The sequence below is a fragment of the Arvicanthis niloticus genome, chromosome 26 (assembly GCF_011762505.2).
Source record: "Arvicanthis niloticus isolate mArvNil1 chromosome 26, mArvNil1.pat.X, whole genome shotgun sequence".
NCBI classification, from domain to species: domain Eukaryota; kingdom Metazoa; phylum Chordata; class Mammalia; order Rodentia; family Muridae; genus Arvicanthis; species Arvicanthis niloticus.
In genome coordinates, this window is record NC_133434.1 from 14,109,042 (window position 1) to 14,126,859 (window position 17,818).

Consider the following 17,818-nt stretch of genomic DNA (forward strand, 5'->3'; position numbering starts at 1 on the left):
AAAGTGAAGTCAACACCTAAGACAGGGTCGTGTGTTTTTTCTGGGGTCCCTGGGAGGCAAGGAGCAGAAGCAGCTGACTGGGTGGCAGCAGCCAGCGGACTGTGAGCTCCGTGTTTCCTGAGGACTGGGTGACTCCCAGAAGGGAACATGCAGAGCTGAAGGACAGTTCTCTAGAATCAGCAGCTGCTGGGAAAGGCTTCCCAACTCCCAGAAGGTGCCTGGACTCTGGATAAGGACAGGGATCGGTGCCACCGTGCCCACCCTCAGAAGCAATCCCTTCAAAGCATGTGAACCACCCATGTGCATGGTTACGTCCAGGGAAGAGAACCAACGGATACCCTCAGCTCTAGCCTGCAGACAGTAGAACAGAACAAACTTGAAATCCAGGTCATGGGGGTCAGGTGGCTGTTTGGGTACTTGAGGGTAAGAGGAGAGTAGGCCTGAGGCCTTTGGAGCAACACCAGCTCCACCTGCTTCCTCCCTGCTGAGGTGGGGGAGGGGGCAGACCTTAGGCCATGCTATCTAAGAAGCCTACCTGGTTGAGAAGCTGCATCTTGCTTGGCTCTGCAGCAAGCCCAGTGTCGGAACTGGGCTGGACTGGCCCCTGCCTGAGGCCGTTGCTTGGCTGGCACTGTGCTTGCTGAGAGGCCTCCTCCTGCCCAGCAGGGGTAGAGACCACTCCTGGAGGATGTTCCAGCAGCTCTGGCCCCCAGGCCAGAAACCCCGAGTCCCTCTCTGGCACTCTGTTGGCCTTGTGTTCACCCTCACTAGACATCCTGGAAGACTCGTTGGCCATGCCACAGACCATGCCGGCAACATCTTTGCACGGCATTTCCTGCATGTTCTCGGGCAGCCCCAGGCCCTCCAGCCGCCTAGAGATCTTGACCATCTGCAGGATATGCTGGTAGAACCTCTGGTCCTCAGAGTAGTCTTCACTCTCAGACTGCTCCTCCGCAGAGCTCATGTGGGACAACTGGGGCACCAGGAAAGGGCAGAAACGTACATCTCTAGGCCCCGGGCCTGACTGGCCCACGACAGGAACAGACCCCTGGGGGTTCTGCAGGTCCCAGGGGAAGTTGTTGACCTCACCTAGGACCTGTGAGCCAAGGGGTGAGGCCAGGCTGCTACCCCCTCCACTACTGCTATCCAAGTCAGCCCCGAGCACACTAGGCTTCCCATCTTCATTGGGAGGTTCTGGAGACTCGGGTGGATGGTGCTGGTCTTCAGTGGCAAGACCCCCTGAAGGGGACTTTGGAACTGGTTCTGATGCCAGGGTATCAGGTGGCAGCAGCGAGGGTCCCCGTGGTGAATCTTCAGCTGTGGCCTCTGTAGCCTTGGGAGCAGCAGGCTCTGTTTCCTTGCATCTCTCTGCAGTGTCCTTGTTGATAAGCTTGGAGACCTGTCCCATCCATAGGCCTGGAGACTCTCTCCTCCACCTCTCCCTGCCCAGGTCCCCACCTTCCCCGGGAACTTCCTGCCAGCTGAAGTCTTCTGCTGGGCTGCTCTCCAGTAAAAACGTCTTGTTCTTCCTGGCAGGCAGCACGTGGTCAGATGAACAAAGAGACAGGGAGGGCTCCTCCTCAGAGGGTGGCAAAGGGCTCTGACCTTTGTCCCCTCCAGGGCCAGTGCAGTTCAGAGTGGCTATGCTGTGGTTATGCTCCTCTTTGAGCTGCAGGCCTTTGGAAGCCTCAGAAAGCTTAGTGTGAGCCGGGGTCTGGCTCCTGCATTCTGACACATCCTGCCCACTGTAGAGTGGCTCTGGGTTCTGAGCACCCCCAGCGCCAAGTCTCTGCTGTCTGGTCCTCAATTCCATTTTTTCTATTTCAGGGTCTGAAAACCCCAGGTAGATTTTCTCTGTGGCCTTCTGGGCTGACTCCAGACCCTGTAGGTCTCCTAACTCTGTCTTGCATTGGCTCGAAGGCCTGCCTAAGATTTTCTCCACGTCAGCAAAGATCTGGTGGGTTCGAGATGCTTGGCCTTTGGAGAGTGGCTGCAGCTTACCAGGAAGGGCACCCATGAGAGGCCATGGTGTGTCGCCCAGCATGCACGGGCTCCTCCCTTTCTTAAAGGCCTCATTTCTAGCCTGCACCTCTTGGTCTAGGTCCAGATCAGCGAGCCCAGGTGCTGGGAGAGGGGACAGGCCACGGAGAAAGGAGGAAGGCAGAAGTCCCTGCTCAGGCTGTGGTTCCTAGATGGATATATAAACATGCAGAGAAGACTAAGACTGACCTGGTGATCCATTCTTGCTACCTCAGCCCAAGACCCGCAACAGGAAACCACCCTCCTTAAGGTAAAGCAGAAATCAGAGAGAAGAATATGTGCCTTTTTTAGGTTCTAGTTCAGAGAAAGAGAGAGAGAGAGAGAGAGAAAGAGAGAGAGAGAGAACGAACATATTAACAGCCTACAATCCTTGCTCCATAGAGCCCTGGAGATTGGGTACCTAGGGAGCTACCACAGTGTGAAGGCTGCAGTGTGACAGGGACAAGAACCAACCACAGCCCCAGGGATCCCAGAGTAGCCTCATTTCTAAGGCCACTACAGAGTAGCCATCTGAAGACGCTACCAGTCAAAGCCTAGAAACCACAGGCATGTGATCGACCCCCAAGCTTCTTCTAGCCCTCAGGTTCGTGATTGGCTGCTTTTATAAACACCGTATCAAGGACTCCAGAAATGTCCTCTGAGGGAGAGAAGAGAAGAAGCCAGGGAAACTCAAGTCCAGTGCCTTCTACCACCAGCACAAGTTGGCACTGCTTAAAGACATCCAGTCACAGAACCTTGGGGCTACAAGAAAGCCTCGAGGCAATCAACACCCTCTGCAAATGCACTAACCAGCCAGCTGGGAGCACACATGTCCAGAGGGCCCAGGCCACCTGATCCCAGGTAGCCTGGGAACCTCCGCCCTGACCACTAGACAAACACAAACTTGAGGTGCCTGATCTGAGCCTTAAAAAATCCCACTGAGGACCTGGTTCAGTTGTCCTTCTTTCCTGGAACTACAACAAGGAGCTCCTGAGACTCAAACACACATCCAGAGCCACGTCTGTCACCCAAGCTCACCTTGAGTCCAGTTGGAGCCTGCCAGATGCCAAAATATCATTTCGGATTATCCTGGGCTAAAGAAAAGCCCACCATTACCTTCTGCTTTTCAAATACATGATGGTATTAGAAAACTCCAAGACTCTATTTGGAAAGCACCTGTCTTCATGTTTCTTTCTATGGGATCGGGCATCTCACCCCGTTTCTCAGAACACTGAGTGCATAGAGCTGGGGACGGCAAAGGGATGCAGAGCAGCAACAGAACACAGACATGATGAGGTGGAAAACTAACTGCTCAAGGCCGGAACTGACGCCTTAGGAAAGAAGAAAGTGGAGCTGGGAAGGGGGCTCACTGGTAGAACACCTGCCTAACATGTGTGTGGTCTTGGGGATCCTCAACATAGGGACGGACACACACACACACACACACACACACACACACACACACACACTCCAGGTGCAGGCGGGACACAAAATTGACAGAACCAAAAAGGGCAAAACAACCGGATCACTGAGAGTTAAAACGAGTCTTCCCAGTGCTCCCCACAGGCCTGAACTGAGCTGCTTCCTCAGGCTGCCAGCCCCAAGCCTGCGTGGAGGGAACAAAGTCTATATCCTGAACCACAGGGCCTCACTCCTCCTGAAGTAGGGGTGACAACTTCTACCTACCATGGTCAGACATGCTGAGGGACAGATAAACAACGCACAGAGCCCTCAGAACTCGATAAAAAAGCTTCTGGAGACCACGTGAGGATGCAGCCTCTAACTGCTGCTGTCTTCCTCCTCCTCTTCCTCCTCATCCTCCTCCTCTTCCTCTTCTTCTTCCTCCTCCTCCTCATCTTCCTCCTCTTCCTCTTCCTCCTCCCCTCTGCTTCCTCTTCCTCTTCCTCCCTTCTCTTCCTCTTCTTCCCGTTTCTCCCCTTCTCCTCCTCCTCCTTCTCCTCCTTCCCCTCTCCCTCCAAGGATGCTGGCCATAGAGACCTCCGATAACAGTCACCTGAGCCAATGGCATATATGCATCAATTACAGGCTGCCCTCAAACTCGTGATCCTCCTGCCTCAACCTTCCAAGACACTAGGATTACAAGCATGCGCCATGAATCCCAGCTTTCCTTTTAAAACCTGAAGGCACTGGTGTTCTGACAATTTTAAGATAATGGCAAATAATGAGTCTACGGCCAACTCAACAGGTCCTATCTCTGTTCCCCACTCTCCGGAGTGACGAATGCCATCATATCTCCAATCAAATGTAAGACACGGTCCTTGTCCCGCTGAGCTCACATTCTCTCTAATCCTGTCATGTAACTGGAGCTTCCCAGGGAGAGAGAAGGAATTATTTACAGAAGTAACAACTACCAGAGGCTGGAAGAAAAATCTGCCAGGTAAAAATGAGACAATGTCCCATCAAGAATTCATTGTTTTACCCGCTGGCGGGTCCCCATGGGTCCCCATACCTCTTTGGGCTGCAGCCCTGGGTAGGAGGCCAACTCAGGCTGACTCACCAGAGGACTTTTGGAGGTCTCTTTGTCCTTCTTGTTTTTCTTTTCCTTTTTCTTTTTCTTGTCTTTCTTCTTAACGGCCCCAGGAGCCGACCACTTCTCCCGCTCTTGGATGACCAGCTTCCGATAGTGCTCGTCACACGGATGGTCCCAGATGGACTGCCCAGTGTCAAAGTTGAAATAGTAAAGATCACCTGTGATGTTCTGGCTAGGGGTGAGCAGAGTTCAGAAGTCAGTCCCTTCTAAGGCCAAGCAAGAACAAAATTCATTAAGAAAGAACGAATATTGGGGCATATAAACTAACTTATAGCAGTGGATAGTTGTTTTTTAAAGTGTGCTAAACATCAAATTCAACACTGAAGAAGAGACAAATAAGTAATTGAATAATAAACCTAGGAAATTACCCAGAATACAACATGGGAGATGAGATGTTGTTTTCTATAGGAGAAATGAAGACATGGCAGATAAGACACGGACATTCAAAGCTGCAGGCGCAGCTGGCTTTCTTTTTTTTCTTTCTTCGTTTTATTTATTTATTTATTTTTAACGCAAGCAACAAACTTTTGAAAGATTACTCAAAGAAAAGAGATACCTGAAAATAAACTAATTATTTTTTTAATGGGACCAGACAGATGGCTCAGCAGTTAAGAGCACCGGTTGCTCTTCCAGAGAAAATAGGTTTGTTACCCAGCAGAACCTATATGGTGGCTCACAACACAAGAAGCCCCCAGTTCCCCCTCCCCACACACTGTATAACCCATCAACATAATGTTAAGTCTTTAACCTGGGACTGGAGAGTCGGCTCAGTGGTTAAGAGCACTTGCCGCCCTTACAGATCAGGGCTGTTCCCAGCACCCATACAGCAGTTCACAACTGCACGTAACTCCAGTTCCAGATCCTTGACACCCTCTGCCAACCTTCTCAGGCATCTGTATCCATGGTGTACAGACAGACAGACAGGCACACACGTATACATACAGAACATTTTTTTTAAAACTATGCTTCTCGCCAGGACGGTGGTGGCGCACGCCTTTAATCCCAGCACTTGGGAGGCAGAGGCAGGCGGATTTCTGAGGCAGGCGGATTTCTGAGTTCAAGACCAGCCTGGTCTACAGAGTGAGTTCCAGGACAGCCAAGGCTACACAGAGAAACCCTGTCTCCAAAAAAAAAAAAAAAAAAAAAAAAAAAAAACCTATGCTTCTCTACACAGTATTCCAGGCACAGTATTTGAAACGGTGTTTCCTGGTCTGAGACCGTGGAGGCCATCAGCCTCTCTAATCTCAGCACTCAGTATGAGGAAGTTGCAGGATCGAGTGTGAGGTCATCTCTTCATTTTGAGGCCAACCTAGTTTACAAAGTCAGTTCAGGAATACATGGAGAGACTCTGTCTCAAAGGACAAAGCAAAGCAAAAAACCCGACCTGAACACTCTTATACCTCATAGGGGGAGGATAAAAAAGGGTCTTTATTATGGAGTCCTGGCTGGCTGGAACTCCCTATGGAAAGCAGGCTTGGCTGGCCACAAACTCACAGCAATCCTCCTGCCTTTGTCCCTTGTTTTTGTACACTTATCAACACACAGCTTTATTTCTATTTTTAGAATGGGAGTTAAAGTTAAAACTTTTCCCACAAAGAAAGTTACCAGATCGTGGCAATGGTAAATTCTATCGAATATTTAAAGCGGAAATAACAGCAATCTTTGTCCAGCAAACTTGTCCACAAACCTGAAGAGAACAAAATCTCATTCTGTGAGGACAATGACAACATGGTAGAAACAAGGAAACACATTATGAGAAAATGATACTACAGACCAGTTTCCCCTATGGACACAGATGCAATAACGCTTAATGAGATTTTAGGAAATCAAATCCCATAAAATATAAAAGGGGTCATATATCATGACCAAGTAGAGTTATCCCTGGAACATGAAAGTTTTTTAACGTTTGAAAATCAGGGTCGAAGAGACTGCTTAGCTGGTGAAGGTGCTCCCGGCCAAGCCCAAGGACCCGAGTTTCCTTCCGGGAGCCCACACGATAGACAGAGAAAACCAACTTACAAGTTGTCCCCTGACCTCCATACTTATAAGTGCTGTGGTATGCCCACACCCACAAGCATAAGTAAATAAATAGAGTAGGTGGGTAGATAAATATAAATACATAAATGCAATTAAAAATTAATTGATAAAAGTACTTGAAAATCAATCAATAAATTTGACTCTCAGAAAAGATTGGAAAAGAAAAACGGATAATCTTGTCAACAGATGTAGAAAAGCAGTGGATTAAATCCATCCACCCCTTCTCCAAGGCTCAGCCAGTCACCGAAGGAATTTCCCTGATGAAGGTCACTTACAGGAAACCCACAGCCAACAGCTACCTGATAAAGCAAAGACATCGGCTGTCACCACCTCTACTTAACGGTACAGAAGGCTCTGGTCACTAGGCAGCCAGATTAGAAAGGAGGAGGCGAGAACACCTTTATTCCTAGGAACCAGAATCACTTCTGTAGAAAATGCTATAGAATCGTAAAATAAGAAAATAAACAAACAAGCTCCTAGGCCTGACATAATTGATTTTAGCAAGGTTGTGCAGTACAAGATCAATATCCAGGAACCAATTTTACTTCTCTATAAAAGCAACAAACAATTGGAGACTGAGAATACAGCACTTACAGAGGCATCAAATCTGAACTACTTAGGGAAAAATCTGATAAAGAGCGTCAAGACATGTACACAAAAGCTATTAAACATGGCTTAGCGATAATAAAGGAAACCTTAATAAGCGGAAACAGACATTGTTCACGGGCTGGAAGATTCAATATCATTTAAGATACCTATTCCCCCAAAATTGATTTATGTGCAGCCCCAAGCCGAATAGTAAAGTGAGAGCTCACACTGGCCTCTTTTCAGAGGACCCAGGTTCAAGTCCCAGCATCCACATGGTGGCTCACATCCATCCGTAACTCTAGTTCCAGGGGATCCAAGTCCCTCTTCTGCCTCCTCAGGCACCAACTATGCATAGATGCGTGCAAAGTATCCTTAAACATTAAATAACTAAAAATATTAATAGTAATAAGAAGAAAATTAAAACAAGATTGGAACACCTGCCTTGAAAGATTTCAAGACTCAGTACAAAGCTGTATGCTCAGGATAGAAAGGCACAAGACATATGATTACATCAGTGGCAGGGAGCAGGGAATACAGAAATTGATTTGGTTTTTTAATATCGATGGATGTTTTGTCTGCATGTATCTTGTGCACCACATGTGTGCCTGGTGCCCTTGGAGGCCAGAGGGAGCATAGAATCCCCTGAAACTAGAGTTACAGACCATTGTGAGCCACCACGTGGGTGCTGGGAATCAAACCTGGGTCCTCTGGAAGAACAGCCAGTGCTCTTAGCCACCTAGCCATCTCTCTAAGCCGCAAAACAGACTCCCTTATGCACTGTTGGTCTGGAAACATCTAAATGCTCTTTAGTTAAGAGGTTTTTTTATTTGTTTGGTTTGGTTTTTTGTTTTTTTGTTTTTTGTTTTTTTTTTTTTACAATGTGGTGGGGACACACACAGTTCAGTTATAGAGTGCTTGGGTAGCATGCACAAGGCTCTGTGTTCCAGCCTCATTTACACACACACACACACACACACACACACACACAATGTGGCATGTCTAGTATGGGAAAGTACACAACTGATAAAATTAAAAGGTAAGGCAATGTGACAATTAGTTTTCAACATCAACTTGCCACAGCCTAGACTCACCCAGGGATACAGTCTCGATTGAGAGATTTTTCTAGATCTGGTTGGGGGATGGGCACGTCTGGAGGAGACTGTATTGTTAACTGGCACAGACCAGAGACCTCATCTCAGGAGAGAGAGAGAGAGAGAGAGAGAGAGAGAGAGAGAGAGACAGAGAGACAGAGAGACAGAGAGACAGAGAGACAGAGAGACAGAGAAGACATGGATTATACCTGTAATCCAAGAACTAGAAGACTGAGGCAGAAGGATCATAAGTTTAAGGCCAGCCTGGGTTACATAACAAGAGGAGAGGTGAACATGTTATACTGACCTAGAGCAGTGCACATAATGATATAATGTGACAGTTATGATTAAAACAATAATCCCACAAGTAGGGTGTGGTGTGTGATGTGTTTATAAAAACATAAAGAGATAAAGAGAGTATGTTCTGTGGGTGTGTGGAGAGGTATGGGGAAAGGGGATGTCTCAGCAGGCCCATGCAGAAGCATCTCTTCTCCCTGAGGGACCAGTCACACATGGGGAGGGGAGCCAGGAGGGTAGGAGAGGCAGAGAGAGGAGAGAGGGGAGAGGGGAGAGGGGAGAGGGGAGAGGGGAGAGGGGAGAGGGGACAGGGGACAGGGGACAGGGGACAGGGGACAGGGGAGAGAGAAGAGAGAAGAGAAGAGAAGTAGAGACTGGCCATAACCACATGGAAAGAGGGGGAAGGGAAGGGGAAGGGGCGAGGGGACAGAGAAACTAGAGGCGAGAGATCAAGAGAGAGAGGAGGGGGCAAGCAGCCCCTTTTATAGTGGATCAGGCCTACCTGGCTGTTGCCAGGTAACTGTGGAGGTGGAGTTTAGACAGAATACTAACAGTGTGTGTGTGTGCATGTGTGTGTGTGTGCACATGCGTGTGCGTGTGTTGAAAGTTCTAGAAGGAATTTACCAAGTGACAATAATTACTTGGGAAAGAGAACAGATTTGAAAAATGATGTGTACAAATATCTTTTTTTTTAAAAAAGAATTATTTATTTAGGGAACTGGAGAGATGGCTCAGTGGTTAAGAGCACTGACTGCGCTCTGAAGACAACGACAATGTACTCATGTACATAAAAATAAATAAATAAATCTTTTTAAAAACTTATTTATTTATTTTATATATACGAATACCTATAGCTGTCTTCAGACACACCAGAAGAGGGCATCAGACACCATCACAGATGGTTGTGAGCCACCATGTGGTTGCTGAGAATTGAACTCAGGACCTCTGGAAGAGCAGTCAGTGCTGTTAACTGCTGAGCCATCTCTCCAGCCTACAAATAACTTTTGATGACTTACCTTATTTCAGAAAATGAAAAGTTCATGTTCTCCCTGTAGGACAAGAGAGTGTCAGCTACACTCACAGGTACATGAAGGCAGCTGGCACAGGGCCTGGCACACAGCTGGCCTCAAACCAGCCATTCCCCTGTAGCCCCCCATCAGAAAGGGCATTGGCATAAAACAGAAAACGCTATCTTCCAAACACAAGCCTGAGTCTCAGCACCGGGAATACTGTTGGAAGCGCTAACAGATTTCCTAGAAAAAGATGTGAAGCTGGAGCTAGTCCAAGGAGAGGCAGCCAAAAGACCAACAGAACAAGGAGCCTGCCGGGTGCGGGAAGCTGGAAAGAGTCTGTGCCTTCAGCTGAGGGGAGTAAGGTGGGTAGACGCAGCCATTTCGAAGTTCAGTCAACCCTTTAAATGGCTAGGGTAAGAGAGAGGCCACCAAATGCACTTCCCCAGCTGAGACGGGGCCTCTAGGACACCCAAACCCTACTCTGGGGAGAGAGGTAAACTTGAGGTCCTAGCTTGGGGAGGACAACCTGGAGAAGGTCCGCCCCATGATGAAAGAGGAAGCGAGGAGAGGATGGAGCAGACGCCAAACAGTGTCCCTGAGTGGAGATGACACTGTCCTCAGAAGCAGGGAGGTGGCAGTAGTGACCATGATTTATTTCAGCCCTCACCCCTGGGGCACTGTTTTCTCCCTGTAAACCTCTGCTTCACTGAGATAACCTCAATGAGTTCTCTCAAAATCCAGAGAGCCTTAAGGAAAATTTAAAATACCAATGAACCCACAAACGTGGAGGAGCCAGGCAAGAACAGGTTACACAAGGGGTTCAGTGGGTAAAATGCAGAAGAAGCCTGACAGCCTGAGATCAGGGCCTAGAACCCAGGTAAAGGTGAAAGAAATGGACAGACTCTACAAAGCTGTCCTCTGATGTCCACACTGTGGCACAGGTATCCATGCATACACATACACACAATAATGATTTAAAGAATCACTACACTACACTATACAAATTCAGGGATGGCAGAACCAAGGATGGTTGCCAAGGGAGACAGAAATCTTTTCCCAAACCTGTGTGGCCTCACTACAAACTCCTTTGGCCTCAGCATCTATTTTAGACTTAAAGAGGAGATACAGCCATCACTTTTTCTGTGTGTGTGCATCCTCATATGTGTACTGATACACATGTGTGCACATGCATGTGGTGGCCAGAGGGCAAATGCAGGCATTGTTACTCAAGAGCCATCTGTGTTACTTTTGAGACAGAGTCTCACTGGCCCAGAGCTTGGCACTTAGGCTAGACTATGGTTAGCAATCCCCATGAGTATGCCTGTCCACTTCGATATGCTGAGATGATAAGCAACGGCCACCATGTGTGAGTTCTAGGAACCAAGCTGAGGACCTCATGCTTGCAAAGCAAGCACTTTACAGACTGAGCCATCTCCTCAAACCCCACAGACTTTTTAGCCTTCTTCCAGTGTGCAAGAACCAACAAAGATTCCTCCTCCGTGTGAGAAGATGGAGACAGGGAGTCAGCTCTGCGGTACATTCGGACCCTAACCCAGGGACCTTCAAGTCAGCCTGCTCAGTCCTGAAGCAAGAGATAACCAGCAGAGAAATAGCAGTTTTGCCCTGAGCATTAAAACTAATCTCCATGGCATGGGAAAATGGCTCAAATAAAGTGCCTATCATGCAAACATTAAAAAAAAAAAAAAGTCAGCAGGCTGGAGAGATGGCCCAGTGGTTAAAATTGTGTACTGCTTTGGCAGAGGAGCTGATTTCAGTTCCCAGCATCCATATCAGGCAGCTCACAACCTACTGTAACTCCAGTTCCAGAAGATCCAGTGCCCTCTCCTGGCCTCTATGGGCAACTACACTCACTTGCACATACCCACACACATACTCTTAATGCCTTAGTTTAAGGTTACTATTGCTATGATGAAACACCAAGACCAAAAGCAACTTGGGAAGCAAAGGGTTTATCTGGCTTACATATCCCAAGTTACAGTCCACTGAAGAAAGCTAAGGCAGGAACTCAAGCAGGACAGGAGCCTGGAGGCAGAGGCTGATTCAGAGGCCATGGAGAAGTATTGCTTACTGGCTTAAACCTTATGGCTTTCTCAACCTGCTATAATAAGATAGAACTCTTGACCACCAGTGTGGGGTGGTATCACCCACAATGGGCTGGGCCCTCCCCCATCAACCACTAGTTAAGAAAATGTCCTACCGGTTTACCTACAGCCCTATCTTAAGGAGGCATCATCTCCACTAAGCTTCCTTCCTCTTGGATAACTCTAGCTTGTGTCAGGTTGACATAAAACTAGTCAGCACCACAATTAAAAATAAATCTAAGCAACAGAAACAAAAAGGGGAGGGGGAAGCTAGAGAGATGACTCAGGGGCTGGAGAGATGGCTCAGCAGTTAAGAGCACTGACTGCTCTTCCAGAGGTCCTGAGTTCAAGTCCCAGCAACCACATGGTGGCTCAACAGCCATCTGTAATGGGATCCAACGAACTCTTCTGGTGTGTCTGAAGACAGCTATGGCATACTCATCATATTTATATAAAATAAATAAATAAAATCTTAAAAAGAGAGAGGGGGGAGAGAGAAAGAGAGAGAGGGAAGAGAGAGGGAGAGAGAGAGAGAGAGATGATTCAGCAATTGAAAGCACTTGCTGCTCTTGCAGAAGACCAGGGTTTATTTCCCAATATCGACATGGTGACATGGTGGCTCACAAGAGTCTCTAGCCACAATTCCAAGGAATGCGATGTCTTCTTCTGGCTTCTACAGGCACCAAGCACATACACGGTGCACACATATATAAGCAGAGAAACAGTCATACACTTAAAAACAAAATAAGGTGGGCTCGGCAGTGCATATCTGATCTACACACACAAACACATGTACACACACACACACACACACACTCCTCTACATTCCAGAGTTCAGTCCCTCTGACAGCCCAGGTTAGTGAGTCACTTCGATGACTTACCATGGTTTCCAGCCTTTGGGCAATGGAGCCTCAATACCCTCCCTCGCCAGCCACATCAGTTCTGGTTCCTTGACAGGGTCGATACCAATCACTCTGGCAAAGTCCAGGATTTCTGCAAAAAGAGAAGGAGGGAAAAGCAGGAGGGTGGAAGGGTAAGAAAGAGAAGGATGGGGAGGGGTGGAAAGAAGCAAAATTCGGACAGTTCTATTCTGAATTTTCCTTTATTCTCCAAGTTTGCTTCAATGATAAAATATAGCATCTCTAAATATAAATAATAAACATATAGAACTAAAGCTGGATGTGTTGGTACACATCCAAAAATCCCAGCACTTGGGAAGCAGAGGCAGGAGGATCAGGAGTTCAAGGTCATCCTCAACTCCCCACTGAGTTAGAAGCCAGCTGGGCTACTTGAGACCATCTCAAAAAGCTTAAAAAAACAAGTAAGCAAATGTACAGGAACGGTTTCCTTATAACCCAATTTATGAGAGTCATCTGAATCAAACCAGGCTACCTCCAAACTCCCACAAATATAATCTGAAGCCGCAGTTAACAGAGGGAGTGAGGAATGAAACCAAGACTTCACCGTGGGCAGACCTCAGGAAGAACTCAAAGCCACAGCCGGAACCATCCAGGATGAGGGCAACCCCACCAGAAGATAAACTCTAGGGAGACTGACAAGAGCTGGGCCCCATGCACTTGGCCCTCAAGCCCCAAGTGAGCTCCGACCGCTACAGATGACTGAGCTTTCTAAGGGCCTTGCAAACACACAGAACATGAAAGGATAGTGTGTGTTGTGACGGTGGCATGTACCATGTGTCACCACAGCAGACAGAAGGTAGTGCCTGGTTCTCTGAGAGACAGGAAGGCACCCAGCTGAGAAAGTAGATGACACTCAGGTGGCTTCTTCCCTGCCTAGCAAACCCCTCTTCCTAAATTGTAGTATTGTATTTTGGACTCTACTTCTGCCCTGCTCTTAGAATCAAGCTCAGGACAGAAGAGACCTGTGCACTATGCTAAGAGCAGACTCATCTTTGGGGAAAAAGGATAGGTGATATGTTCATTGGAACATGTCCCTGGTGGCCACAGGAATAAATACCTAGGCTTGAGTCTAGTCCAGGTTAGACAGGTATGGCCAATATGTCATCTCCATGGAGAAATGAAGGGTGGCACACTAGGGACTAGGAAATAACACTTTTTCTAAAGGACCAGCTGGCACTTAACTGGTCAGAGAATGACTTGTTGAATAGTTTCGCCTTTTCTAGTTCTTTGAGATAGGGTCTCACTTAGAATGCTGAATGTAGCTCAGGTTGAGTCTTAAACTTGCGAACATCTTGCCTCCGTCTCCCAAGCACATATCTCAGGTGTATGCTGCCAAGCACATGTTTATGTTTTCTTAGAGATTTATTTTAAATTATGTATAAATTATGTATAAGTGTGTCCACAATGACCACCTCCTATGAAGCAGTTACTTGGAACCATGAAAAAGAGAGAGAGAGAGAATATTGACTGTTGTAACAGCAAAGAAGAAAACATAAGCAAACAGGCTGGAGAGCTGGAGAGCTGGCTCAGATCCTAACTCCCCTTACAGAGGACCAGAGTTCAGTTCCCAGCACCCATGTTGGATGGCTCACCACCACCTGTAACTCCAGCTCTGGAATGTCTCTGGCCTCTGCAGCCAACTGCGTTCATGTACATGTACACACACACACACATAATTTAAAATAAATCTCTAAGAAAACATAAATACACACAAACAATTCTTGCTCTCAAAACTACAATGGACTGACTACTATCAAGATGGAGGGTGTTCTTTCAGAGAGTACAGCCACGGGAACCCTCTAGGCAATGGGGACACTAAAGCAAAGAGCCGGCGCAATGAACCTGTGACGGGACACGGCTTAGTGCGTCTGAGGATTGCCAGAAACCAACAGACTACACAGTTCAACTGGCAAGGTAGGAGAGCCATGTCACACAGAACCCTGAAACCTCACCAAGGGCATTGGATCCAGCCTGGAAACGAGCCGTTTCTCCCCGTAAGAGCACTGCTACTGGTGGGACACACAATGCAGGCACAAGAGCACAGAGCTGAGCAGGAAGCTGAGGCAGATAAGGTAGTGTGGCTCAGACTAGACGCTGGCAGAAGAGCTTTTATAATGCATTCCCTAGAAAAACCTCTATGCAACCAAGTGAGGTAGCACATGCCTGTACCCCCGATGCTCTAGAGGCTGAGGAATCACTCCCCGTCTCGGGCCAGCCTGACCTCAGACCAGCAAGACCCTGTCTAAAAAGTATAAACAAGTCCCAGCATTCAGGACATGGAGGAGATAGGAGGACCTCTGTGAATTCTAGGCCAGCCTGGTCTACACAGCAAGTTCCAGGGCAGCCAGGGGTGCAGAATGAGAGAGAAATCAAGCATCCTTTCCCCCAAAACTCTTGGGACCAGACATGTTAAAGATTTCAATTCCTGTCTGGTTTTGGAGTATTTGCATAGACTTTATGGGTCAAGAATCCCCTCATCAAAATGTCTCATCTAAAAAGCAGATTTGGGGCATTTTGCACCTGGGAAAGAAGTGAGGAATACACATCTTGAATTCCAGAAACAATGAAGCAATGCATGATGGTCCACATCTGTAATCCTAGCACTTAGGAGATAGAGGCACAAGGAATAGGAGTTCGAGACCAACATGGGCTACACAGTGAGGCTGAGGCCAGCAGGCTTAAGAGAAGAGAAGAGAAGAGAAGAGAAGGAAGGAAAAATAAAAGGAAAACACACACACAGAGCTTAAGGTACAAACTGAGATTCTACCTCAAAAAAAAAAAAAAGTAAAGGAAGCTTGAAGTCAGTCAGTAAGATGGGCCATCAGAGTCCCATCCTGGAGCCCACAGGGTGGAAGGAGAGAACTGTTTCCTGCAAATTGTCCTCTGACCTCCACACACACATGTGGTACATATACACATAGGATAAATAGATGTAAAAAAAAAAAAAAAAAAAAAACAAAGAAAATCTGAAGTCATTCGAGGATAGCACAAAAGGACACGTGGACAGGGATATGACATTCTTGGAAGACGCCATAAGCATGACAGTCCCTTCTGAATCAACCCGATGTTCATCACGATACCCCCAGTAACCAACAATCTTCCCAAACACTGCGCAGAGCTTGACAGATGAGTCTAAATTTGTGGGCCGACAAAACAAACAAGAAGACCGAGGAAACTGGAAAGACTGGAACAAGGACTTCAGCCCTACTCCATATTAGGATCCAATGTGCCTTGGTAATTTAGAGTACCACGTGGCCAGACAGTCCAACGGGAGAGAAGAAACAGACCCAGACGCCTGCAACAGTGGCCAGGCCAGTAGGGAGATGTGCTACCCAATGAATGGTGTGGGAACTAAAATAAACTAGAATATGAGAAAAATCAGTTCTGCTTTTGGTGGAGCGGGGTTTTCTAACCGTGATAGGCACATAACTCCGAGGCCAGTCACCAACAGCCAGGGAGACAACAGAAAAAGTACCAACTGTAGGCTACCAGAATGGCTCAGTGCTTAAGAGCACCAGCTGCTCCTCCAGAAAACCCAGGATCAATTCCCAACACCCACATGGAGGATCACAACTGTCTGTAACTCCAGTCTGAGGGCATCCGGCACCCTCTTCTGGTCTCTGTGGGCACCAGAGGCGCACACAGTGCATACGCAGACATAGGTGGAGGTTGGGCATACAGCTCGGTGGTACAGTGTGTCCTGAGTGTCTGGGTTCAATGTCCTATGCCAATGAATGAACAATAAAAGCACAGCTGAGTGGTGACTTGTGCCTGTGATCCCAGCACTTGGGTGTCTGAAACAGGAGGATTACTATGAATTGGATCTCAGAAAAGGAAGTAGGGGTTGGGGGCAAAAAGATAGTTCAGAGGTAAAGGTGCTGTCACCAATCCTGAAGGCCTGAGTCTAGTTCCTGTAATCCACACGCTGGAAGGGAAGAACCCAGGAAGGACTTCATGCACGGGAATCGAGCATTCTCACACACAGTCCTCTGACTTCCACGTGTGCACTGTGGTGTGCATACCATGCTACCCTCCAGTACAAAAATGTTTAGAAACTAGTTAACAAATGAAAACAAAGAATGAAAACAACGGGCAAACACACTAGGCTATTAGCGAACTGCAAGGTCTAAAGTGGGGTCCTGGACTCCCCAGGGCCATGTGCTCTTACTTTTCTCCACAAACCACCTGAGCTGGAGGCAGACCTTGTATCCAGGCCCACAACTCTTCAGCATATCAAAGCAAATTTCAAAATCCAGGAACGGCAAAGCACAGACAGCTGGGCGGCCCAGCTGTACCTACCCTTCACAAGATGGGGAACTACTGGGACCTCCCTTTACCTCTCCGACAGACAGGACCTGACTCAAGGAGTTACCGTGGGGTGGCTTTTTTGGTTTTTTGCTGTTGTTGCTTGAGACCGGGCCTAACAGTATAGCACTTGGCTGGCCCGGAACTCAGACCTGCCTCTGCCTCACATGTGCCGGGGTTAAGAAAGATAAAGCCATGAACCAGACTCAGCTTGCTGTGCGGTTTAAAAGGGAAATAAATACAAAGTTTTTAAAGCAGAGATTAGAACAAAGTAACATAAATAAATGATGCTACTTTTTTTCTTTTTGCCGTTTTAAGAGAGGAACCTTAAACTCAGAGCCCAGCGACTTGACCATGAACTTCAAATCCTTCCTTGTTGCCCCTCCCCCACTGCTGAGAGCTATACCACCACACCTGATTTATGAGATTTATGTCACTAACCCAGGACTTCAGGAATGGGAAGCAGGCACTCCTCCGACAAGCCACAACCTTGTTATTGTTGTTGTTGATACTGAGATTGTGTAGTTCAGCCTAGCCTCAAACTCATTCTGTAGCCCTGGCCTTGTAGCAATCCTCCTGCCTCAGCCTCCTGAGTGCTGGGATTACAGGGAGTGCCAACATGCCAGCCTTAGCTTGTTCTGAAGAAACAGGATTCACATGCCATACTTCACAATACCCCCTACACTTCTATCTCATTTAAAACCAACCTGCTCTCCAGTATCTGCAAACATTTTCTATAAAGTTGGTCAGATAGTAATTATTGTAGGCTTTGAAGGTTATAAATCTATGGCAGTTATTTGACACTGCTATCAAAGCATGAAGACTGCCACAGATGACACAAATAAACCTGGCTGTCTTCCAATAAAAATTTTATTGACAAATATAGGCAAGCTGC

General features: G+C 47.4%; 1 protein-coding gene across 16 annotated transcripts in view; it reads right to left on the bottom strand.

Moving 5' to 3' along the window:
• Positions 1-17,818, bottom strand: part of Cep164 (centrosomal protein 164) — a 64,748-nt gene that overhangs the window by 39,990 nt on the left and 6,940 nt on the right. For 10 of the 16 annotated variants that reach the window (XM_076924988.1, XM_076924993.1, XM_076924991.1 and 7 more), the window contains 3 exons: positions 12,580-12,691; positions 4,538-4,742; positions 536-2,188 (listed from right to left, as the gene is read on the bottom strand). In XM_076924988.1, coding sequence (XP_076781103.1) covers positions 536-2,188; positions 4,538-4,742; positions 12,580-12,691 — 1,970 coding nt within the window. The remainder of the gene's footprint in view (positions 1-535; positions 2,189-4,537; positions 4,743-12,579; positions 12,692-17,818) is intronic. The other 6 variants (XM_076925000.1, XM_076924999.1, XM_076924998.1 and 3 more) reach the window with 1 other exon arrangement.